Genomic DNA, 27,684 nt, shown 5'->3' on the forward strand with positions numbered 1-27,684 from the left:
CAGTTTTCCCGGGTAACAAAAAGAAATCGGTTGTTGCCTATGCCCAAGGATACAGACTTTCACATTCTTATTTAATGATATTTATTGTATGCGCATAAATTTTGCCATGGTATGCTCAGAATTAAACTATATAGTAATGGGACGTGAACCATTATTTTTAACATTGTCGATGGAGGCAGTTTGAAACACAAGGAAAATCGTATGCATATGTTTCTCGATCTGCCGCCTAATTTTTTTTGCTTATCAAGACGAAAAAATCCAATTGACCTTCACCCTTTCACAGATAAGTTGATGACTTAACAATCTTTTGCCAGATAGGTAACCGCTACTCCTCAGTTTTGCGTATCGCCCTAACATGTTGCATACATCCAAAGATACAACCACATCAATATAGACTTCACACTTTCTAGAAATTCTTGGAGTCACTATCAATTTTTAAAATATTCAATCTCCTATGCAAAGTTTTTCATTAAAAAATCATAAATCGTAGATATATGACAATTTTTTGGAGAAATAGAAGGAATTATGGGGTTTAAGGCACTTTTTTTTGGCCACTTCATAATTAAGGAAACGCCAAATTGGTGGCCAACTTTTAACAAGTCTGTAACGTTATTACTGTTCCGTATTATTTTTAATGAGTCTGTAACGTTATTACCGTTCCGAGAACCCCATATTGAGGGATGCAATCACTTGCTACTGTCTGTAAAAAATAGCAAGACTGTTTGTAAAAATATAAGCAAGAGTTCCAGGAGCTCTTTTGTCTAAACGAAGCAATCGATTTTTATGCAACAAAAGCATATGAAAGAGAATTGATTTCTGTGTTGGATCGTTAATTTAAAAAATCTTCGGCTTCATAGTATTTCCAATACTAATCATTTTTGTACTTCCCTGCACTCAATTTTCAATTGACCCATTGGTTTAGGAGTTAGCAAAGGTTTGCATTGTTTACAACAAATCCATCAATTTCAGTGGTATAAACAATTTGTTTTTGGCAACCTGTTAATACGAGATCTGGCTTTCTTACATCAAAATCGCAAGTTATTGGAACAACAATTATGGAAATACCAAGCGCTCAAATTTGGGAAACTTGATTTTATGCACAAAAACGGGTACTTTTTTTGAGAAAAAAATTAAGCACAGGAAATATTTTGGAGCCGAATTTTTTTAAAAATTAGACGATCCAACGTAGAAATAAATTCTCTTTCATATAATTTTTGTTGCATTGAAATTGATTGCTTCGTTAAAGACGATAGAGCTCTTCAAACTCGGTTACTATGCTTTTTGTAGAAAAAAATTGAGCGTAAACAACAGTGCGTTAAGAGTGTGAAGGTAAAACTTTTCGTAAGACATTAAACCTTTATAAACTTGATATTAACTCCTAGTATTTCTAGAAATTGTGAAGTGTATATCGACGTGAGTATATCCTTGGACATATGCAACACTCTAGGACGATACGCAAGGCCGAGAAGCGGTGACCCGCCCGGCAGGAGATTGTGATGTCATCCACTTATCCGCCAAAGGGTTAAGGCTGTCGATTTATCGCCGCGAATAAATCCAAAGTTAGGCGGCGGATCGAGAGATAAAATAAATTCCTAATTTTTTCAAAATATCACCATTGACAATGATAAAAAATGGCGAACGGCCATTGCGACATAGTTTAATTCTGAGCATACAATGGCGAAATTAATGCGCACAAAAAAGTAAAATGACAGCGATGACGATGTACTTAACTAATAAATACCAAACTATACCAAAATGATTTTGTCATAGTAGGTTTAAGTTCCGAAGTAACTATACATTTTTCCAGGTCAAGCCACATTTTATTGTCCAGTTTAACTAAGAACCAATCTTGCAATAAAAACAACTGATTTCCAAGCCCATGTTTTCACGTGGACTTATTCTTCTTCCATGTGGGAACACCATATTTTCAATTTCAGGGCTCTGCCACGAATATTTCTTACATGCGTTAACTACGATAGGGTCGGAGTTATTGTCACTCCCAGATACATCACTTCGTCTGTCACCTTCGTCTGTCTGTTGATACCATCCACAACATACACATGTGTGTAGTTGGACGACGTACGCAAAAAATGTACTACCGTGCAATTGCTTGGATTAAGTCCAAGTCCCCACTCTTAGCTCCACGTATGAGCGTCTTTAAAATCCGATGATAGGATATAAGAAAGATTTAAAAGTCAGACATTCTGTTAAGCATATTCATTTTTCGACCTTAGCTACTATGGTTTCGGAATTATCTGATTAGTTTCAACAACCGCCTAATCGTCCTATAAATTTTCCTCACCTAATTTGGGCAAACTTTTTCCTAATGCTTTTACGCTGAAAAAAATTGTATCAACATTTCCAAATAACTGATAGCAAATTGAATTATGTGTACAGATACCTGGGATAAAAAATATTGACACTACAGTGGTCTAAATTTTTTTTTCAAAGTTGTAAGTGCATATGAAAATTATTGATGTAGTTTTAAGCGAAAAAAGCAACTGAAAAAATCAGCTTGATCGCACAATATTTGACTCTACCATTTCGTGTTTCAAAATTTAGACTATGTTTAATCGAGAACTGCCTCTTTTATGTAAAAGTAGTTTTTGATTTTATAGATTATTAATATTGAAGGAGGCAGTTGGTTTGTTTGGGGTTTCTATCTGTGTGAACTTTGATTGATGGATAAAGAATTGTTATAAGATACAAAGACTTCATTTATGAATAAAATTGAGAAAATAAATCCTATATACGAAACAAGTAATTACCGCACCGGATCGTAAGGTCCTCCCGGTAAAGTATTCTGTTAAAACAGGCAATTTTTGCGGACTCTGGACAAGCCTTTTCCCTCAAGAATCTTAAAATTGATCTCACAATGAAAGATAAGGTCAACCTGTAAGTTTAATAAAAGTATAAAACGCAATAAATAATATTGCCTGCTACACAGACTGAAAGAGCATTCCTCTTATCAGAAACTTAAATCTGTCGATATGATGAATGTAATGAATGTGAATGGTAGGAATGACTAATTGTGACTCATGTCAGTCGTACGATAATTATTCTCAACTAGGAGAATATTGAGGTTCGACGTAAGGTTAAAGTTACTTTCAATAATTTTTAACCTATTCAAACTTTTCACTGTCGTTGGCAATTAATACTTGTCACCAAAAGTTGTTTTGTGACTGGTACCCGCCATTTATGCCTTAGTAATCAGAAAAACAACGGAGTTGCCCATGAAAAGAAGACGATTTCCAATCAACGGCGACTTTAAAATGCGATTCGGCAGGATTCGGAATTGAGTGATCAAGCAGATATTTTCTGCAGTTTGTTTTCCAATGAAAGTACACAAAAAACTCATCTGTATTTGCAACTTTAAAAAATTTTTAGACCACCCTAAGGTAACACCTACGTGCGTAAATTACTAAATGCAAGGCCTCAATGCGTCATGATACTGCAGATTTTTGGACAGTTTCGAGTACTTCTTTACCAGTGTACACCTTCATTTAACAGTGCAGGGGCGCAGCCAGGAATTAAGGCTGGGGGACGTTTAGGTGCAACTAATACCGGGGTGTGTGGGGGTATGGTATACCCACCAGGATAAGCGGTAGGTGCGAGATTAGTAAATTGCGGAACATAATTCACAGTGTCCGGAAATCTTTTATATCCATGAGAATAAAATAAAATGGTAAACTTCCACACAATTTTATTTTCAAAGTACCGACCCGGTTTCGATAATGACACTACGTGTCGAAACCGGGTCAGTACTTTGTAAATAAAATTGTGTGGAAATTTACCATTTTATTTTATTCTCATAAATTGCGGAATTTTAAGATAAATGGTTTAAAATGATGAGTTTTACGGCTTTCTGAGGGGTATTTTATTAATCCCTACGCTATTCTATTGGTAATATCAATCCAATTTAGTAAAACGGATTAAACTTAAAAATTTCTCTGAGTTCTGGGGGGGCCGTAATGGTATAATGGCTTCGTAGGGCGGAGATGGATCAAATCGATTGAACGGCAGCACTTTAATCTCTTCTATTTTGCTAAAAATATATTCCAAATCTGGCTTCCGATTTCAGCCTTGCAAGCACGGCGTCTTAGAAGCTTGGCTGAAGCGCGAATACCAACTCTAGGCAATCAATTCAGGAATGCCCCAGGGAATAGAGCCGAACATTAAATCCTTATTTAAGCCCTAAAATAATCGAAACATCCTCTGGCCCACTTCATTACAATTGAGTGTCACAAAAAAGGATACACACGCCTAGTTGATCCACGAGTGGATATTTAATCAACTTCTTTGAACAATACTTTCCTTGTTCGACTACTTATTGGGAGCAGGCATTCCGTTTTCTCCTATCATCGTGATTGAAAAATCCAATTGATCCAATATTCATCAAGTCAACTTTATTATTCCGGGGGGCGTCTCAAAATGAATTGAAAAACTTTATAGTACTCGATTTATTTTCTAACCAAAAGGAAAAAATCTGGGGTGCATCCAAAATAATTTCGAAATCATAAGGACCGCCCTAAGGATCACCATAATTGGATCCCAAGATTCTGCATGATAAGTATCTTGTTCAACGCATTGAACTGACTAGTCTCTTCAACGTTTTTCCACGATAGAGATTGCTAAACGCAAATTCTAGGAATGTGCTATATTCTCATCGAAGTCTTAATAACTGCAACAAGGGGTGAACTTGATTTCTAGAAATCAAGCAAGGGGAGCAATCAACATCGATTACGAGCGAAGGAAGTAAAAACTGAATTGCACTTGATAGTGCGATTCCCTTCGCACGACTTGCTGCATCGCGATAGGGGAAGATCGCGAGATCCTTCAAAAAACGATACTGAACCCCATTCCAGATAGTCTCCGTTGAGGAAAGTGGAAGACGGGTGAGAGAAGACAGCTGCCGATAATATCAAAGCAACTTACATGACGCGAGAAGAGATATTTGATCACAGCAACACATGAACACACTTTTCGTTACAGCCGCGGAACACAAGACTCTCCGGTTACCAATTTATGGAGCTCACTGATTCTCCCACGCAGGAAGACATCGAATCAAGTCGGTATGACGCGGACTTTTGCGGATTGAAAATCTATTTTGAAAATTTCCGCACATCCGGCAAAAAGCAGTCCCTAAGTCTTTTCAACATTCTGAAATAAGTTAGCAGTTCATAATCGGCTCCAAAGCTCCTGCATGATCAATACCTTGTTCAACGCACGGAAATGACTCGACTCCTCAACGTCTTGCCACGATAGATAATGTTAACAGTAAATTCTCGAAATGTACCTTATTCTAGTCGATCTATTACTTACCGCTAATTGGGTTAACTTGATTATCCTCAAACATAACCTAGGGCAAATTTATCCCACGTAATACTCCTTCCTATGCTTCATAATTCAGTGTTTTAGTCACTTTCTTAATAAAGTTCACCAAGAATTCACAAATCTGTTTTGACTTCCTATTTGATAAAAAGTACATTCTAACTAGTAACCAACGCTCTTCTTCACCAATGACATCTATATACTACCTCTCAAGCCGTCTCAATAGGCGTGTGGAGGGGAATGTTAGGACACCAGCCGTTTTCTAATGGATATGCTCTAAAGAAATTACCCCTAGATTATTAAGTCTTTTATTTTTCGGGGAAAAACGAATTCCCATATCTATCCGTTCGTCAAAATATCTATCTTAATTTATCGTTTTTGCCGGGCCTGGGAATATAGAGGGGTTCTAATTTGATGTTCTCCGGGTCGCTCTTAAAGATAACAATTCTCAATTGCTTAAGCAATGTAAGACCAACGACAGTGATCATAAATTAATTTATATATGCAAGAAAAACATTTATTTAGTAAAACACCAAAATTAAGCGTGGAAAGTAGCCAAAGAAGTTTCTTTTACTTTCTTTCTCTTTAAGCGCGAAAAATTCCGAAGTAGTGTTTTTCTTCCGTCATCACGGTTGAAAAATTCTACAAGTTTCTATTTTCATAGAGTCAATTTTTTTCTTGTCGATTTCAGAGACTTTAAAATGAGTGCAAGAAAATGCTTGTAATGACCTATGGCTATAAAAATCTTATGACATCATGCATATCACATTCACGTAACAGCATTTTTCTCCTTGCTCTGAACGATTCTGCTTGTTCTGACTATACGATGGATAAGTAGCATTAATTTAATTTTGATGGCAAAGCAGTGAGATAGGAATGTAAAAGACGCGACTCGGAAAAAATATTCATTCAGTTAATATATTCAATATCAAAAGTTTTATTTCTGTACCTAGAAGACTTTTTGATGCTCAAATATATGAAGTACTACGATTTTTTTCTGAAGGTGATCCCACCAACAGGCCTCTAGCACCTCATAAAGCTTTAAGCTGGTTTTGTATCTTTAGTATTTGAATATGTTTAAGGAGCAGTGGAAAGGAGACTCCAGGGCGGGCTTGCGAGGTTACACTCCCAGGGCAGGGTCTGTAAGCTCTCGCTTTTCACCCTCACCACGGAAGGGGGAGGACATGGAAGGAGGCTTCGCCGCGATGGGAACCCGACGAGGCCTCCTGAGATAGGATAGGTGTGGAAGGGTGGGAATGAGGAATCCCGCACCGTCACAGAGGCGGGCGGGTCCCACTACTAGCGAAACCACGATTTAATGTTTCTAAAGAAAAGAAAAAAAATCCTACGAGGAAGGATATTTCTACGATTTTTCGTAGATTGTGCTTAAGGAGCAAAGAGTATGAGGGTTCAAGGGAACCCTTCAGGGATACAACACAACGGGGCCGGGAACCAAGCCCGTGGCTTATGCTCCAGATCACCCGGGGAGGGGCTGGAGAGGAAGGGAAAAGGAAAGAGGCGCCGCCGCGATAGGAGCCCGTCGACGCCTCTGGGATAGGATAGGAGCGGAAGGAATGGGAGGGGGAAAAACACCTCACGCTATAGAAGCAAAGAGGGCCCTACTATAAGCGATTCCCGGCAAGCCCTTTATGTTCTAACGATCTTGGAGGATCATTCTATGAGGAAGAATGATCCAGCGATCAAATCGTTAGATTGCTTAAGGAGCAATCAAAATATATTATTATTAAAAATAAGTGAGGGTAAGGACACAATTCTACCGCAAGAGCCGTAGAATTTTCCCCGGAATGCGACCGCTACGTCGTAACTCAGTGTGAGTGATCAAATGTTTCTCGGAACGATCTTTTCGCCCCCTCCTTGCCTGATCACTCGTCGCACATAGGCGAGCGTTGAAATATTAGAAATAGGTGGACAATGGCGTGTCGCTAGATCTTTCAAAAGCACCTCCGTAACGCTCCCTCAACTTTCCCATTTAGAGAGACTGGGAATATTCCGCGTAAATCCCGTGCTGAGCGACAGATCTGACCAATAGGGTAGCTCCCTTCATCAAAGAGAACAAAAGGAATTGATTGCGATTCGTTACCCACCATTAGTGTATTCATAATATACAAATTATTTAGTTTTAGAAATCCCAGTTTAGACGAATGTTAATGGTCAATGTTAACCTCGTCTGAAAAAGGACAGATTGGCGCCCATGCGATGCCACTCCACGTGACTTCACAGGGACCTAGATGCTATACGAGTAGATAGGAGTTTTACATCGTATGAGATTACCAATGCATGCATGAGGCACAGAGCTCAGAGAAACATTTATTAATAATCACATATTAAAATTACCGAAGGCCGGAAAGTTTCCTTAGTTTGTTAGAGTATTAATAATCCTTATTTAAGCCAAGAGCTAACTGCTAGCAGGGTTCTCTACGCTACCGCCGTGCTCGGCAGCAAGCAGCCTGCATCGTAGCGGCGTTCATAGCTTCGCACCCAGGTGGTCTCACACAGCAGCAGCCAGACGTCACCCGGGCTTTTCCCAGCATTCATAATTAGCCGTCGCGTTTTCGCGCGCTTGAAATTTTTCACTTTTCATTAAATCGCGAGAAATAGATATCGTCATTTAAAAATCTAAGAGCGTGAAACACTTACTCCAGGAGTAATTATCTTTCGATTTAGGCAATAAAAATAAAATAGGAAACCACCCTATTACTCCAAATGAATGCGTAAATTTTTTCGTCCGCCTATTATCTCACAAAGATTATCGGCAAAATTTGGATCTCAGGGTGCAGACTATACCTTCAATATTCTGGGGATATATCCTCTTTTGGATTGCATCCCATCGGAATTTTAGCATCTCAACATTTCGCTCTCATTTTATGACCATAAACTGATGTTTGTGTTAACTTCAAATTTTGGAATCCTCCATATTCATCACGAGTCACCCAAAAGAAAGCATGAAGACGGAAACAAATTTTGGCGCGTACCACAGGTTCTGGCAAGTTTCTCTTGAGGCAACCATTTGTAATTTCAGAGGCTAGTGATATGATGTAACGAAATACATAATTTGCAGTGCCAGCACGAATTAAATTTTTATTTGTCTTTTACTTTTATTCAATTACTTTCTCAAAAAGTAATTTTTCTGTAAATCTGCCTTAAAGCACGCTTAACTGTTACTGTAAAGACATATTTACAAATTTAAAATAAAAAATAAAGAATAAGGTTTGAGTTTATGAGAAAAAAGCAATACACTTATCTTGAGGATTAAAATAATGCGTTAGAATGAAAACTTATGTGAAACCTTGAAAGCCGTGCTTGATATCAAAGATTGAAACCCCTGTTACTATTTTTAGGGCTGGATTAAGGAATAATCTAATACGAGGGCTGTTTTTTTCCACCTCAGATCGCTCAGCAAAAGCACCATACAAGTGGCAGACTGGTACTGCGCAGATAGGACAACTGCGCTTTCTCCGCACCACTCGCTCAAGTCATTTCTGACCGTAAGTTGTTTGTTTAAGGCTAGTGGCAATTCCATTAACTACACCGCCTCAATTGATTCTCCTACCAAGAGTGCACTGCGGAGCGACAGCCAGAAAACACGCCGAATGGCTTCGGTATTGACTTGTCTTGACCTTAATACCTATAGAAGAGAATTTTAACGTTAATGCAGCTGCTCGTTGTGAAACATTACGTCTATTCCCATTCAAAACAAAAGAAGAGACATGGTGACCTCTGGAAGTGTTTTGATCCATGGCAATGCCCGTCATCTTAGTGCCGATGCAGCCCAACTGCTCCACGAGCAATTGAAATGGGACATTTTCGATCACCCGCCGTGAAATGCCGACCTAGTGCCGTGTGACTTCCATATTCACGCTAAAATGAAGATGTGGCTGGGAGGATAGTGTTTTCAAACGGGCGATGAGTTTCAGGACTGCAAAATTCATTGCAAACCATTGGAGGCAGCATCCAATGAAGAATGTATAGTAAGGCTTGTCCAAAGGCACGACAAATTCCTCAATCGCTGAGGCGATTATTTCGAAAGAACACAATAGGTATTCTCAGTATTTAGTAATGAAATAATTTTTAATCAATCACTTCGTCTTCTGTTCATGACCTATCGTAGGTTTAAAAAAAACCGCCCTCCTATACGGCATTCAGGGGTTTGAACATTGATCAGGGGCGGAGAGATTTTGAATTTCTAGCAGCTCGAGTATGACTAGGGGGAAAATGACCTAACTGGGAGGGTGACGGGTCCCCTGATTTGATTTCACCCCTGATGGAATAGCAACACATTAACAGGCCTTACCATTAATGCCGTCTGAAGATGATTCAATAATAATTTTTTACTTAAGTTTTACGTACCCAGCTATTTAATCTCACTATCAACTAACGTGATAGTCATAAACTTTGAAGGGAAAGGGAGAAAAAATAAGAAAATAAGCACACTTGATTCATACATTGGTTTAGCATAAGTTTTAACTCTTTGAAAAATATGCAGCTAGTCATTAAAGTAAAATGGAGGATTTCGAAGTTCTCCAATATGTTCCCCAGTCAGCCAATGGATGATAAGTGTTATTTTATTTAGTGCTATTTGAAGTTAATGCTGGATTATTGTTAGAAGGTAGTGGTAAATTTATAAAATACCCACAAAAACTTAAGCCTAGCAGACGATGGACTACAACATTATGTTGAATTTTTCATAGCGAGCCACGAATTAGATCAACCTCTCTGTCCTAAAACTTTCCTTACTCGTTCATCGCCTTCGGGAATATATTTCTTATCCTACCTTTATTCTGTAGATAGCTCCTGCCCACGCTAGCCGAAAATAGCACCTATCTTTTGGATGATAATAATGATGCATGTGACCACATTAATCTCTCTTATGGTTTCATGTATACAAGGCCCACTTAATATCACTGCGGTCTAACCTTGTAATTTTGATCCTATAACAGTGATGACGTGACAGCTCACGAGAAAAGAAATTATCCAAGAATGACATATATGTCCCGGAGTATTTGGATTTCAACGAGAAAAAATTATATCCACTACATCAGCAGCTCCTTTCCGTCTAACAAATATTTTTTGAGAGCGACAAATATTATTTTAGTTAAGGTCAGGGGTAAACGTTGAGCACTGTAAGGCAAGTGTCTCATAATATACAACAACGGGCAAAATTTTGTAAAAAATATCGACCTTGATAGTTAATACTTAAGTTTGAACGGGAGGAAAATTTTTCTTGAGAAAAAACCGGTAGTGCTCAAAATTAAAAATACTGCCAAAGTTATTTAGTTTCTTCCACAGAATTTTAAATATTGAACACTGCCGGTTTCGTTTAATATTTAAAATACAATGGAAGGAATACAACCTCCTAGATTATTATAAGCAATGCAAATCAAATCTATCTCATCAATATTAATTAAAAAATCCGCCAATTTTAAAAATAATTTGATTAATAACTTATGATAGACCTGGAACATTTTAAGCATATAATTTCTTTCTTTTTTTCTTTTTGTGACTCATGAATTAGAGTTTGAATTTTTGTTGCGAAGACAAATGATTTCAGGTAAACATAAATTTTGGAGTTATTGGATGTAAATGGCATTAAAGCAAATTGAAAAGGATGTTATTCAAGTCCCTTTCAACTTGTAGAGCACTTACTGGCCTATGATGAACTTAAAAAAAGTGAGAAAAGCAATAAGCTACTACCTGCATGTCTGTACTCCATATGATCTATCTGCAGGCAATACGTGTCCGCTAGTTACCAAGTGAGAAAGGCTTTAAGCTCGTCGCTTTTCGTGGGATTTATTTTCGATTTCATTCGTACTTTCCGGCTATGAAGTTGTGTGGAGGCGAGCCTCTGATAATAAGACAGGAGAGGGGCGTGGCTTAGAACCCTCCCACGTCGCAGCCGCAGCCAATGAGAGAATTGCAGCCTGCCTCTGATGTACGATCAAAACGCGGCGCCGGAGTCATTCTTGCGGAGACCACGGTGCTGCCTGCTTCGAGCGAAAACTTACCACAGTAAGTAAGTACATGCTACTTCTTTTTCATACTGTTGGGGCGTTCCTTCATTTTTACATTCTCATTCCTTTACGCTATATTCTTTACACTTTTTTGGGAGTCCAAAATATGTCATAATGAGTGATTTATATTCATACTAAAATTTAAAGCAGCTTTATTTGTCCCAGCGCAGGACGTCCGCGATACCCCATACTCTTCACCCAATATTTAAGCGCCTCTTTTCGAAGAAAAAGTCACTATTGTGCGCTTATAAACGATAAACGGTTAGCTGTTTTTATGGATAAATCGATGAGTGGATCTAATTAACAGCGATCATAACAATCGAAGTGACTGTTCCTTCCAGTATATTTTAAATATTGAACGAAATCGGTTATGCTCAACATAAAAATACGATGGAAGAAACTAAGCTGCTTTGAATGTATATATGTATACTTTTGTGCACTACCGGTTTTTTTACCAGAAATTTCAATAGAATTTTTTTTCATCCGGTTGTTGTATACTATAAGCCCCTCACCGAGGTCAAAGCTTATTCCCCCTCTGATCTTCCCATTCACCCCTTCGTCTGCACTACCAGCTCTCTCTCAAATATTATTTGTGAGACGAAAAATAACTATTGATGCAGTAAATATAATTTTTCCTTGTAGTAATCCAAACACTTCAGGATATATATGTACATATGGATAGTTTTTTCTCATGAGCTGTCACGTCATCACTTTTATGAAGTCAAAATTACTAAACCGAAATCTATATTTAATTACAATTAAAAATTCCCTTAATTTTAAAAATAATTTCATTAACAATTTATGATAGACCTGGAACGCTTTAAGCAAATAATTTCTTGTTTTTTTTCTTTTTGTGACTCATGAATTAGAGTTTGAATTTTTGTTGCGAAGAAAATGTCGCTATTGTGCGCTTATAAACGATAAACGGTTAGCTGTTTTTATGGATAAATCGATGAGTGGATCTAATTAACAGCGATTATAACAATCGAAGTGACGAAGTGATTTTGCGGTTTTAGGTTAACATAAATTATTTCCCTGACAGTCACAAAGTGGGAAATGCTTCAAGCTCGTAGAATTTCTTGGGATTTGTTTTCGATTTTTTAAATTGTACTATTCGACTCTAATTTAGTAAGGAGACGAGCCTTTGAAAATAGGACAAGTGAGGGTCCATGCACTTCTTAACCTATATCCGTCCAGAAAACTTTCTGCTTGCGATTGTGAAGACATTTGGGTACTTTGCTCCTTTGGTCGCCTTTAGTAATCCAGAGAACGGGTGATACATCAACTTGCTTCCTCAGAATGGCCCGTAGACATATAGCTACACTTATTGGTAACGAGGTCAGAATCTGATGTTGCTCAATATCTACGGGTGATCTTGATAGAAAAGATGAATCTTCAGATCAAGCATATTTTTGGAAGAAAGAAAGTTAAAATAATCTATGTAATGCCATATTTTGTTTAGTTTTTAGATACTAGCATGTAATTTTCAGATCTTTGGCGCCCATACTGAATTTCCGATTGGCACCTGTCTCTTTCCGTCAGTAGAGATATTTCGAATGGCTTCAGAAATAAACTAACGAGTGGATTAAGTTATTACAAGCTTCAACAACGTATTTTTGTGAATTCAATAGTAAAACGTAGTGCGGCTATTCTTCAAGAGACTCATAAGTTCAGAATGGTAGGATGTAGCCATATGGCTATTGTAGTGGGAATTGGCTCAATTCAATTTTAGCTTAACCCTCAATGCATCCGGAAGAAAACATATTTGGCGATAGAGAGAATAGAGTAAAGAATATCTGATAATAGTATTTTTATATTGAATGAAAGGGAGTAAGCCTTACTATTAGCAGAAGAGGGAAGTCCATATAGGGAGGGGAATTGCCAGAATCCTCCTTTCCAGAATACTCAATGCAAATCTCCCTTAATCGGTACAATAGTTTAATAAATAATAAATAGAATATCCGGACTTATAATGACCCCACATCCAAAAAAGCTTATATAGCCTATCCGACCCGGTTTATGCGACTTGAAAACCACAAGGATCCACTGAAAGCATTTACGCATATAGATTGGCATTTGCATATGGTGTTAATGCGCAATACCGAGTTTCTTAAACCTTTAATCTCGCTAATGTGAGCTTAAAAAAGTAAAATCTTTCCGTCAATTGCAGATGCAAATCATTCAATTCCGGAAATAATTTTTGTTTGCTTTTTTGTATTCTTATGCGGGTGTAAAATGCGCATAATACTTATAGCTCTCGCTCAAGGTGAATTTATACAATGTAGAGGAGGTTCATCTGAACTGGTATGATATACATCCATTTTATGCAACTCAAATATATTCATACGAAAAAAATAGGAAATAATTCACGTGAACGGTAACTAATAGACATAAGAGTAGAAAAGAACTCAGAGTAATTCAATACTTATTATGTTTCAAAGGTTGGTAGATCTTTGATAAGATGGGTGAATTAGAACTATGATTCTTTACATAAATTCCGGTATTTACGAATCAATCGAGTTGCTTGCCTTCTGATCTATATTTCCTCACGAAGATCCATTTAGTCTATTTTAATCACAAGTGAAATCGTATTAAGTCTGGTGCACTTCATTCCTTGGTGATTCCTTTGCCTTTTATTTTTTAATATTATTAAATAATATAATATTTAAATATAAATAATATTTAATAATACTTATTTTTTAATAAAAGGCAAAGGAATCACCAATCATTTTACGGTTCCTTTAAACGCTAATATTATGTACGGAGTTATCTTAATGACTTTTTTAAATGCTGTTTTGGAGTGAGGGGAAGGGTTACACAGGCTTATTATTCTCCTTGACAAGAAAACTGTTTACGATCGAGAGAAAATGATTCTACATTAATAAAAATGTACTGACTGAATTCAATGACGTTTCATAGCAATTTCTCATCCAAAAGTTCGCGTGCATTGACGCGGCGAAATATGCACCTTAAATCTGATATTCAGGGTTTTACTAGCGAGTTTCATTAAATATTCACCATGAAAACAAGTCACATGCTCAATTTTCCATAAGAATTAGAGATGGGAACCTTGATGACGATCGAAATGTTTGACAGATATTAGTCTTTAAATACACGTTTTTTATTCGAGCTAAAAAAAACGTGAAATTTTTTTTTTCGTGAAACTTAGATAATGTATTCTACTGTTTATTCCCATTGTCTTACTATCTTGATTGGTTTTTTAGCCGCTGGCTTGCCTAAATGGTTTATAAAGAATTTATTCTTACCACAATGTAAAAAGAAAATGTAGTGATTCTTTCTTTGCTAGGACGATAATACCTCAAGCATAAAATGTCTTCATTCCTTCAGGTTATTCATTAGTTCTTTAAAGTAATGAGTCCGATAACGATATTTGTGTTCGAGGCCATCGGAAATGAAAGGAGCTTACCAGAGATTTTACAGACGTCATTTAAGAAGATTATATACCTATTTTTACTACTCAGGAGTGATATAAGCATAAAACATTTAATAAAATGCCTTTCCAGGTAAAAATTCAATTCAATTAACGAAAAATAAGGATTTATGATGACACTTTTTACTAAACGTTTAAAAATGCCGATTTGAAAAAAAACTCGTTTTTTTCTCTCCTCTTATAAGATTACTTACAAAATAATAGTTTGTAATCACCATGAAAATTATGTATCTACCTGCTTAAACTTTGTCTCTTGAAGAGAGCTTCTTAATGACTGCGAATTTCACAATTTTCAGTGAGAAATAAATATTATCATCAGAGAGCGTAACTTACTATTTGGTACGCAATTAACTAGAAATATTATTTTAGAGTGAAAACAATAGTCAAGAAGGCAGAAGCAATGACTATTTGGATTAAGTTGAAACAAATGATTTTTTTCATAATCATTTTATATAAGTATTCAGCGTTCATAACTGATTGATTGGACTTAATATGTCACTTGGAGGAGACTTAACTATTCATAATTGCGAACAAACCACTCATACACCACATTTCTCGCATTAATCCATTTTTCCACACCTCATTGTTACGGCTAAATAACCCAGTGGATACTTGTAGCTGTTGCTCCGATGTTTCTACCTTAATAATTACAAAACTTGTGGAAACCAAGGTTGGCTCAATGAAAGCAATGTGTGAAAACCACTAAAAATATTTTTAATCGTAATGACAATAGTAAGAAAATATGGCCTACATCCTAAATGATAATAAGTTAGTCGCGATGCAAACTATTCTTTGGCCGAAAAAAAAATTGATAGCAAATATATATGTGGTGAACTATCAAATTGCGACTGCGGAGCCTTGTAATGATTATGAAGTAATTTCATCATGTTCTAATACCGTTGCTAATACCATTCCTTCTTCTTGGCATGTTCCGGTGAATCTCCATTGAATTTAGACCGGCAGAAAATTAGAGCGGGACAATGTCAAGTCTCTTCCTTCCATCAAATGGCAAGATCATCGAATGTCGAAATCGGTACGATGAGTCTCAATAAAAAAAGCTCTAAGTGGGATTATTCACAAGGCTAGTAATGAAGACCAAATTTCTATCAGCCTGGAGTAATGGTGCATCACCTCAGTAAATTTCATGGAAAGAATTTGAAATAATTTTTGAAAACAATTATGGTCTACAATTAGCAATATACTGGACATATTTTTATGCTTTCATTATCTAATTCCATAAAAGAAAACTTTAGCTACTACGACAAAAAACATTAATATGAATAAAGATACACAACCTATGGAAATTTTCAAGAAACATTTATTTGGCACGATGCGTTTCGACGAAAATGCGTCATTTTTTAGTACAAAGATTAATACCGCACAATCCCGAATATATATTTGCTTGCGGCATGGGAGAAATGTGCAAAGGAAAAGTGACCCCCCTTCATTGGAATGGATGTCTTTAAGAGCGACGCGAAAAATATCATACGAGAACCCCACTACTTCCAAGTCCGACAGAAGCGATAAATTAAGAGAGATATTTGATGAGATGGGTATGGGGGAATTTATTTTTTCCCCGCACGATAAAGGACTATAATAAATGCTTGGCGTTATTTCGTTAGAGCATATACTTTTGATACGTAAATGGCTAGTTTCCTAACACCACTGTAGTATGTAGATGTAGATCACCTTTCTTTCTCACCCCTAGCCATTGTATATTGGGGGTTGTTCGGTAATTATCTTTGTACTGCGGCGGCGAAACGGCGGTGTCTCAGCGGCGAAACGCGTCGTACTAAATAAAAAATCCTGAAAAAAGTCACGGAGGTTGTATATATTCGTTCGACATGGGTATTCACCAAGTGAAAGCCGAATCCAATGATTTTACATTAATATGAATTTGAATACTTAAACAGGAATCTTTTAAAAATAATGGGCATTGAAGACATTAGAGCACGGAAGATAGACTGAACGGACTCAGAGGAACAAGTATTCATAACTAAGAATATCCATCCGCATTTTGCACGATCATTTCTTATTTTTCAGGAGTTTTCTCCAAAAGCGGTTTCCTGACGTATCTTTTGGAACAGCAGCAGGCATTTTATGGGCCTAATAATGGTATCGGCAAAGAATAACGCTTGCAAACGGTTGTTATCACTTGAGTGCACTATAGTGCATTAGCGTTAAAGCAAACGGAAGGTTGCCCGTTATCAGCCCCTGCATATACCCTTTATAATCTTAAAACTAAGTGGCGGAAGGATAAAACGCGATCACGATGATCCGGCACTTCAAGTTTCCACGTCACGTCCTCGAGAAACCGGTAGAGTTATATTCCGACGCGATTTCATTGTTCCATTCATCTGCGTTAGGTGGTTTCATTTATTAAACTTTCATCGGACGCAATATTGGAATAGCTGAGTTCACGCGCAATGTGCCTGATAGGCATGGATGTGAAAAAAACATTATTAACTCCTAGCATGGCTCAGTGATACTCCTTTTAAGTTTAAAGCACCATTATAAGTGTAAACGACCACTTAAATGATGTCTTATTTGCTATGCATATACCTCTTTACACACCGTCATACGGCCCCTGACCGATCCAGCAAGATGCAATTTAACGTGCTCTTTACAGTGGCGCCGAATCCATGGGGCGTGAGGGGGGCCGAGCCCCCTCAAAAATTCGTTATGGGTGAGAGGAAAAAATGTGTCAGGCTTATCGATTTTCCCCGTAGTGTACAGATGTCGAGATTCGATTTATCAGGGTTCTAATGTTGATCATATTACTCTTCTAAAATGCTTAAAAAACTTAAAACTCACTACTTCTAAAAATTTCCGGGGCAAGATCCCCGGTTTGGCCCCCCCAATATTTTTTGTGAGTCAGCATCCCTGGCTCTTTGTGCTATAAATTATTATTATATGTAAAGTATTTTAGCACGTAAATTCTATAAGATCGGTGTTGTTTTATTTTGCTAACTTATTAAGCTAATCATACTTTTATTTTGCTTTATTGTGCCATTACTTTGTTTAACTATGCTAAATAATCCGCCACCGATCTGTCGGTATAAATGCGATTTAAATAATCAAAACTTATTGTTATTGCTATTCTTGGAACTTTCTAATTAAGTCGCTCTTTTTCTGCGATAAATTTTTTTTAAATATTCAGTATAATAAAATGTAACGAAAAGAGATATTATTTTACAAACGCTGTTCTACGCTTTTGATAGATAATTGCGGACCTTTTTTCAGGTAATTTTGTGAATGAGCGATGCTGAAATATTTCATAGCTACTCCGATCATCACGACGTACCTTACACGAGGAAAAGTCCTTAATGCGTGAATCCGTGGCTGTGTAGCATATTGAAATAAGTGGCTACTTGCAATACCAGACATTACGACCACATTCGATCGAGTCTGCTTCTATTCAACAGCAGAGGCGTCCAAGGTGACGCGACAGGTGTATAAATGAAATGTTCTTGATTCTTCTTTTTACGGCATTTTAGAAAAACATTTTTAGATAAGCATGAGACTTTCACAGTATAATATATGAGAGGGACAAGGTATGAAACAATGTCCACCATGATGCGAGGTCCACCTTTGTGTGGTTCTAGAATTTGTTTACTTCGGATGCTATTCAAGAACCACCCCTTGATCAAAAATAATACATCAAGTTACAACAATTTGATAATGATAAATATACTGGTAAATGTAGTCTTTAGATAATTGTACTACGAAAAAGAAGGATTCTGAGATATCATGGGAAAGTAATTAATTGATTGTTACAATTTTACACTTATTTACAACGCAATAGCACGTAAAATCAACGTTACGAAGTTATTCCACCAGCAGAAACGCCTTTTCTTCAATATTATGAATGCTGATAAATTTCTCATTTGCGATGTTTTACGACATGTTTTGAGGGTCAGGTAAGCCATAACGCCCTCAATTGACGAATAAACGGCATTAATTACCATCAAGGTTATTTGAGAACCCTGAAAACACCGATAACAGCCAATGCCAAGGAAGGGACAAGTGGTACAAAAAAAAGCGGGGTCAAATGACATTCGAGAATTAGTAACTGACTGCTTCAGTAAATTACTCCTTCATAAATTAATTCATAGAAGTAAAAGTACAGAATTGCAATTACTTTTTACTTTTATGAATGATAAGAAACTCAAGTGTTTGCAAAGTTCCGTAATAATGCCATAATGTTTAATAATCAATGTTTTAAATAATCAATTTTGGAATTTTCTCGAAATTCATTGAGTTTGAAAATAAATAGTAACTACCCATGGAATAATTTTTGGTTTCTAATTATAACATCGTGTGCTTCTCCACTCAAATCCTTATTCTGTGTTCTCGTGGTCCAGAGCAAACAGCTTCAGCTTATTACTATGCTGGATTGAATTCTCTAACTCGGCGGAACCTTTTCCATGGTACAAACAACTTCTACTAGCTGCACTCCTAGTTCTCAATGCATTCAATAAGCGCGGTTTTGATTTTTTACTTATACCAATCTAATTGTAAGTAAAAGGTATCGATTACAAGTAAAAAAGAAACAAACATGTAATTATCACTAACAGTGCAAACTATGTACTTCTTTGCATCACATCACTGGCACCTGAAAATATCGAGGGTTATCTAAATAGAAACATTCAAGAACTTAAGGTATGCTCCGCTATTTGTTTCCACATTCCTGCTAACTTTTGAGTGATTCTTGATGAAAACGGAGGGTCCCAGAATTTGAACTAAACGTAAATATCAAGTTATGATTTGAAAAAGAGAACGAAAGATTAAGATGCTTGGGCATACCCAGCGAGGGGCAGGGGGGGAAGGGGGCAGTTGCCCCTCCTAGAAGCAAAAATGGCAAAAGTCTTAAAGCAAAATGGGTACTGAATTGAAAAAGTATTCTGCAAATTTTCTTTAAACCCACGAAAAATGATATGAATTACTATAAGATATGCGACTAAAATAAAACTATTTTTCAAGGAAATTATCTCATAAACTAATAAAGCGCAGCTATAATTTTCGTAAAATGTCACAACTTGATTTGCCCCCCCCCCCTAGTTATGATCCTGTGTACGCCCTTGTTAAGATGCTAAATTCCCGATGGGATTCCATCCAAAAGAGGAAATATCCTCAGAAAATCGAGGGTATAGTCAATATTTTGTAAATAAGGAAGCCTTAAGTATGCCAATTTCTCTAGACTATTCTTTTTTAATAATACATGAATTTATTTTAAGATACATAGCTCTAATATTAAAATACATTATAATACATTAAAAAACATTCCCTTATTCTTAAGTCTTCTAAAAACCTTAAGCAGAAGACGGAACAATTACATAGGTTATACAGGATGTAAAAGAGAAGAAATACACAGCTATGTAAAAGCTTGCGGATAGAAGAGAGGAATAGAGAGTTGCGTCAAACCAATCTTAAGTTTGTTGACTAATGATGGTTATTCTTATTCTTATATTTCGCGCAATCCATAATATATATACCACGCGGTGTACCATGTGAATAAAAATTTTCAACGGGTTAAGACCGAAACTGTCGTCTGCTACAATGAATCAACGCGGCTTTAACCCGGAAAACCTAGACCAAAGATGTTCAACATTTAAGAGAAAAATTTGAGGTCGTTTACCTTCGGATTAAAAGCTGAGATATTTGAGGTACATGTTGTCTCGCTAACAGCGGTTTCACCCTCATCTCATGAACTTTATGTATATTTTATTTACTCCGTAACAAATTCCTCGCTCAGCAATTTTGACTGCGCCTTCGTACACACGTCAAATTGTTCAAGAACGTACCCCGTGTAAAACGGCCTTATTACACGGTGAATGATGATCATTCGCAAGATCTTTTGCGTCATCATTCGAATGAAAATTCATCGTGTAAAACGGCCATATCAGAACGTCTGATTTTGAAATAACTCTTAAATTTAATCTTCCGATTTAAACAACGCTCATGCGTGAAGCTAAGAGTGGAGAATAGAACTTAATCAGAGCAAATGCACGGCGGTACATTTATTTGCGTAATTCGTCCTAATATCCCGAAGATTACGTTTTGGATGGTGTCACCAAAAAGGCGACACACGAAGTGAAGTATCTGGGAGTTACGATACCTTCGAACCCATCGCAGTTAACGCATATAAGGAATATTCGCGGCAATTCGGATAAATAGCCCCTGCTCTACTTCCAAGCTCGCATTTACAACATGTTTTTAGTGTTAATCTGTGAAATGATGTGCCCAGTGTAAAACTACCTATAGGCCTCCTTGCCCGCCCACCGATTTTGGAAGGTCAGTAAAAAATTTGCAGTCCTTTAATTTCCTGCAAAATGCAAATAATCCTGCAGTCAAATATAGTTTTCCTGGGTAACAAAAATATTCGAAGATTCGAAATATTCAACTGAAGTTTTCTATGCAGGTTATTTGACATTCGGTATCATATTTGAGGTTAACTTTACAACTTTGGGTTTCAAGGATTAAAATAGCTTATTAAACATGCTGAATGAAATGTTCTACGTGATAAAAGAGAAACATATAATTAGCTCTCATGAAAGGGAAAGGAAAGTCCTATGGCTTGGAAGAGGAATGTGGAAGGGCGCGTGGGATGTAGGTGACACCCTAGGACACTTTAACTCGTTCCGCTCCCGAAGCGGAACGAAAATTTTATGGGATACTGGGAGTACTTTGTCAAAATGTAAGAGAATTGAAGGTATAAGAACTAACAACACTTTAGACAATGGTATTGCCAGGAATTTCATCCGGGAGGGGCCCAAAACCAGGGGGGAGATTTTTGAAAAACAGGGTACTCAGTAATGGGTTTTAAATTAATTTTAACACTTTTAATTATCATAAAAACTTCATTTGCTAAAGAAATATTTTGTAAATTCATGGTTTTTCCATATTTTGTTTTCTTTTCTGAAGGAAAATAATTGCGTTTTTATATTTCGGGGGTCCGGACCCCCCCTTGCTACGGCTCTGACTGTAGATAAAACGATGGACATACAATGCGTCAAAGAAGAACCATGGGGTATCATTTACACCCCGTACGCCCTTTCCCAGGTGAATAAACGCTGATAGAGACCCAAAAAATTAGGCAGAGTATGGAATACAATTAAAGTGGAGAGTCATGAATTAAAATCTGATTCTATCATTTGTTCATTACCAAACGGAAAAATAATAGTTTTTAAAATATCCATCGAATACCTCATGCCAAATGAGAATTCCCAAAAGGTGTTGTCATCGAAACATTTATGATTCGAAAAATTTTTGAAACACACATAGGATAACTTCAGCATGAAATACATCGAATATAAACTATGTAATACAATTATTGGATACTTAAAAATCATCATCCAATTTATTCTTTATATACGAAAATTTGATTTTTGAGCTCTGTTCTGCTTGAGTGTAAAGTTAAATTTGATATAATGATTTTTCCTTTCATTTCTTTCAGGACACTAAAATGATCATCTTGACATTGTTGACCCTTTCGGCCATTAGCATGCAAGTGACTGCTGTACCAGAAGATACTAAAATTCGCATAAAAATGCTAGGTGAGAAACTTTCCATTCAAGAAAACTTCTAGCGTAAAATCTGTTTTTCTATAATCATTATAGGTAATCTACTGCCTAACCCTACCTTGTATGGAACATTTTTACCCATCACCATGGTTTTCTCACGGAAATGAATTCCTGAACATGTAATAATCATCCTACCATTATTATCAGGATCCCAACATCTACCCCTCCTCTAGTATTCAATCCCAGATAGCAATGCAAGCTGGAATCAAGCTTGACTGATCAAGGCTGCAAGCTTGCAGCAACCTGGAAAAAACAAGCCTGTAAGCTTGATTCAAGCTAACTAGTCTCCACCGTTCAAGGTTGTAGCAAGCTTGAAAAAACCTGAATAAAGGGTTAAAGATTAGGATAAGGATAAAGGTTGAATAAAGATTAGGAGGCAGATACGTAGTACTCGCACGTAAAAAGGTCCGAGAGAGAGTCTCAAACGCACTGACTTCATTCCCTCCCTGCAGTCGTAGGCCCTTTGCGTCTCAGTAATACAGTACGGCAGTTGGTCAGCCGTTGACGGTGTTTTTGATAGAGCCATACGGACTAAAAACCAAGTGAACAATGGCAAAAAATAGGAATGCGGATGGAAAAAAAAGAAGTTATCTAGGAAAAGTTCAACCTAGAAGAGAAATTGAAAGTGATCTAATGCTTTGAAAATTCAGAGCGTCAAAGCGATATTGCGCGTAAGTTTAAGGTCACGACGTCGACAGTTCGGCACTATTATTCTGGATAAAAACGAAGTTAAACATCAGTGACATCAGCCACACCAACTTCTGCCAAGCGGTCACAACGTACGCGAAGTTCATTGCTATAAAAAACGGAAAGACTTCTAATTACCTGAATTTATAATTAACGGTTAAATGATGCTCCTCTATCATAGGCTGCTATTTGTGCAAAAGCTGTGTCTTAATTTGGATCTAGAAAAGAAGATGAGGGTGCTGATTGCTCCGAGACATTTAGTGGATGCTCCAGCTGGTTCTGGAATTTTTAATTGGGGAGCAGGTAATATTTTCAGTGCCGCGATATCAGGTGCATCTGCTAATGCTAATAGCACAGTCGTCGCAACATCTCCTCCTTCTTCCGTGGCAACACTTTCTGATGAACTCCAAGCAGTGACTGAGAGTGGATCCTTTCCCCCTCAACTATTTTTTACCCCAGGGCCGGATACAGGATTTCTTTCTGGGAGGGGGGGGGGGCGGGCTCAAGCAAGGCCGTATCCAGGATTTTGTTCTGGGGGGCTTAAGGATACCTCGTGAGACAAAATGAACGCAATGATAATGGGACCGTGTTAAAGTCTTGAGTATTTTTTAAGGGTCTGGGGGGGAGCTCGTGCCCCCGTGCCCCCCCTAGATCCGCCTATGTTTTACCCTAATGGAAATCTCTATTCGATTTTGTTTTCCTACAGCAATTTGACAATGGAAAACGTTTATTCCTATAGGAAAATTTCATATTAAACATTATTTTTAATGGGAACATGAAAGCATTTATTGTGGTGTTTTATTAGGAACATAAGTGTATCCTATGAGAAAAATGTCCCACTGGTGTCCTTAAGTGCTTTGGAAAATATTATAGGAATTACTTGAATTCTTATAAGAAAATTATATTTTCCTATAGGAACAAAAAAGTTTCCTCGAGGAACAAACGTTTCCCAATGTCAAATTGCTATAGGGAAACAAAATCCTATCGAGATTTTCACTATGGTAATGTCGACGAGACGGGATTATTTTTGAAGAGAATGCCATCTCGTTCATTTATTTTCAGGGAAGAAAAACGTGTGTCATGTTTCAAGGGATATAAAGATCGTTTCATGTTGCTACCTGGCGCTAATGCCTCGGGGGACTTCAAATTAAAGCCAGTTATGACTTATCATTCACAAATTCCGCAAGCAATAAAATTTATTTCCTCAAAGTAGTATTTGCCAGTCATTTGGATGAGCAACAAAAGGGCCTGGGTGACACAAGAAATGTTTTTAGACTGGTTTGAAAATTCTTCAACTCCCGGCAATGCATTACGAACTCCTGAGCCTCGGGGATTTTTTTCCTAGATGTTAGCCCACCCGCAAGAATGGAGGGAATTTCGAAAGCACATACGAAGTTTGTTTAACGAGAAAAAACGTATTTGAATGCGTGCCTTCTTTCTTTAACGATATTTTAAATTATAAATGTGTTTATAAATACGGTTTTCTAAGGCTATTAATAGGAATATATACGGTTTATAGGAAATTCGATTCCCAACACCTATGCTACCGGGAACGCCTCCCTAACTTCCCAGTGTTAAAATGGTCTCAAATAACGTAAATTCGATTAACACAAAGATCCCAAGGAACGCATCTCTCCGCTAAGCGAGGCATGGGTGTATTGGTATATTGAAATGGTATCCATCATAATAAATTTGTTAACACTACACCCCTTGGAACCTAAGGCTATACCTGCTACCCCACCAACAGTCATTTTAACCAGTTATATTTTTTCCTGTCTTTGAAGAAACATTGTTTTTTTATTTTTGTGCCTTTAATTAGAAGTAAAAACTTACAATTTTTGTGTTTTGACAATGGAATTTATACTGATATGATCTGACTTCATACCAATCTTCATATATGAGCATCTGTGGCACCTGTAATTCTTTCAATTTTCAAATTTTATTTTTTTATGCCAGGAGTATAATCGCTTGAAGAGAAAAATGGCCAAAAATTAAATAAACTTATACAAATGGAATGGAAATAATTAGCATTTGGATATTGAAGTAGGTTCCCCTTTCAAGGACCAACATATTGAATTTGTGTAGGAATATTATCCAATCAAATCAACTATGTAGTTCTAAGGTTGAAGGTACTATTGTTTGAAGCAAGTCATTGGTAAAGAATGACTGATAGCTGATGCTAAAACCACTATCCACTAAAAGATAAAACTGGCTATATTTCAGCTCGCAATGTTGAATGCAATGAAAATATTAGCGACTAAATTCTCGAAAATGGTGAAAATGACCAGTTTTCTGGTGTTAATGCACATTACAACGGTTTGTTTGTTGTAAAATGTTTGCCTTTTACAGAGCCTGGCGGGAAGCGAGACATGATGGATGTTCTCCACGTGGGTGTTCTGCAAGAGAGTGCCAAAGGTGTGGCACTGGAATGGCTTGGCAGCCAGCACAACGATAAGCACCCCAGCACAGCAATGCTATTCAGGAAGAAATACCTGGGCTCTGAGTTCCTCGGGAAAAGAAACCTTGGCTCAGAGTTTCTTGGAAAAAGGGCTGATGGCCTCATTTTGCACAAGACTCATCAAATTCAAAATCTATTGAAACACCAACATTGATACAATCACAAATCAGAAAAATGAATCTTTGTTGAGAACACCATTGTACATTGACAAGCTCATGAAATAATGATCACTGCAACCTTATATCATTAGATCTGATGCCATTAAATGGCTCAAACAATTGGAACTATTTTTATGAACTTCAATTATAATTTCCATTCATTACCAAATGGTCAATCACCTCACATTAAGTTACTTTACAACAAAGTTGCACCATTACAGCAAATTTGAATGCCATTAACTACAGTATCTTTAGCATATTTTCAATTAGTATTTCAATTCATAGTGATTATTAAAAGTAAAATTGTCACTAGTGAGTCAATTGCATCCATACGTTTCCCCTGTTCTTATGAAATGCTGGGTTATATGAAGAAAATAATGATAAATAAAGAGGAAGCATAACCTCTTTGATTGTAGTCCAGCAAAAAAATGAGAAGAATGAGAAGTTTCAAATTCAAACCAAATCCAGTAGATTAAAATAATCCTATCTAAAGTTATAATGTTACGTTAATTACAATATGTAACCATAATTTCCTCCTGAAAACAAAAAGTACTGATATGTAGTATAAAAAAGAAAAATGCTACTTGCAAAAAACCATCACGGACACATTTTGTAAGGGCTGAATGACTATAAGGATGAGTGAAACTTGCCACCAGGTATGAGATTGAAGGTCAGCCGATGTTTCAGGTTCGGATAATTCTCCCATTCTCAAACAATCTTGATAGTAGACTTAGATAATGACTTAGTTTGTCAAAACCTGGATCAGTCGATGAAATTCTTTGGACTATACAAACGTTTGTCAATGATTGTTTTACCCTTCCTCAAGACTTCCATTCTCAAGTAAATCATTACCTCAAATATTGCTACTTCACATCTAACTGTGCTATTACCTCTAATTAGAAAGCTTCAAATATTGGTATCTCTAGCTTATTTTCAATAAGTATACATTAAAATTAAGAGAGATGCATAACTATGATACCAAAAGCCAAATCTTCAGTATAGGTATTGAATTCAAAATTGTGTGTGAAACGTCGGCCGACTTTAAACTTATTACCTGGAGGCAAGCACGAGAAAATTTCACTCGTAAAGTGTCATTCCCTACAAAAGTGCAAAATCATACATGCTTCAAAGTACAATAAACCTGCCTCGCCATCTATTTGAAGATCATAATTAACAAGATAAGGATTCAAACAAAAGTGTACATTTAAAAGTTTGTAATTGATTCACATGTTTCATCTTGGATGTACAAAATCATAATGGCTACAAGCACTTTTCTGAAGAACAATTTCACCATTAAAAATCATGAAAAAAACTTTTCCAGCCTATATTTAATTATTAAAAGCAGATTTCATGGCAGAACAGATGGCAGCCATTCAGATGAAAATGCCACTGTTATTGACTGGGATGTGAATGCAAGTACTTGCTTACTTAAATATTGGGAATATTTGCTGTTGAGTTTCCCAGGGAGCAGTATTGTTGAAAACTTAGTCTAAGCAATATGAGATGTAGCCAGGGCAAACTCCCATTTTTCCTTGCCAAATACATGCTCTCACGTTCAACGTCACCCCATTTCTTTTCAAGGATGAAGTACTTCTATGTTGAGTTATTCTACCACTGTTATATTGGATCATATGTTAATGCTATGTTATACAATGCAATGTAAGAAAATGGAATTGGCGACAATATTTAACTCATCATAATAAGAGCTATTTTAAATGTGTCAATTAATAAAAAAAGTGATTTGATAAGTGTTACAGCCTATGTTGTAATCATTTGGAATTTTTGCCAGCAATATTATGCCAATATTTATGCCAACAATTGGTTTTATATAAAGTAATATTCAGGACCTCAAATGAATTGTATTTTGTATCAAGTGCACATCTAAAATTACTTCAGTACTTACATTAACACTTACAGAATTATTTTCGGACATAATTTAATAGTTGTTAGTATCCGATATTTAGAGAAATCATACAGTCAAACCATT

General features: G+C 36.7%; 1 protein-coding gene across 1 annotated transcript; it reads left to right on the forward strand.

Annotated features, from left to right (window-relative positions):
* The first annotated feature begins 11,327 nt into the window (after positions 1-11,327).
* Positions 11,328-27,475, forward strand: LOC124171055. Its single transcript, XM_046550202.1, has 3 exons — positions 11,328-11,358; positions 22,268-22,367; positions 25,431-27,475. The coding sequence occupies exons 2-3, from the start codon at positions 22,277-22,279 to the stop codon at positions 25,691-25,693; spliced, it is 354 nt and encodes a 117-aa protein (XP_046406158.1). The 5' UTR covers positions 11,328-11,358; positions 22,268-22,276; the 3' UTR covers positions 25,694-27,475.
* Positions 27,476-27,684: the final 209 nt, after the last annotated feature.

This window comes from Ischnura elegans, chromosome X (genome assembly GCF_921293095.1).
Source record: "Ischnura elegans chromosome X, ioIscEleg1.1, whole genome shotgun sequence".
Classification (NCBI taxonomy): Eukaryota; Metazoa; Arthropoda; class Insecta; order Odonata; family Coenagrionidae; genus Ischnura; species Ischnura elegans.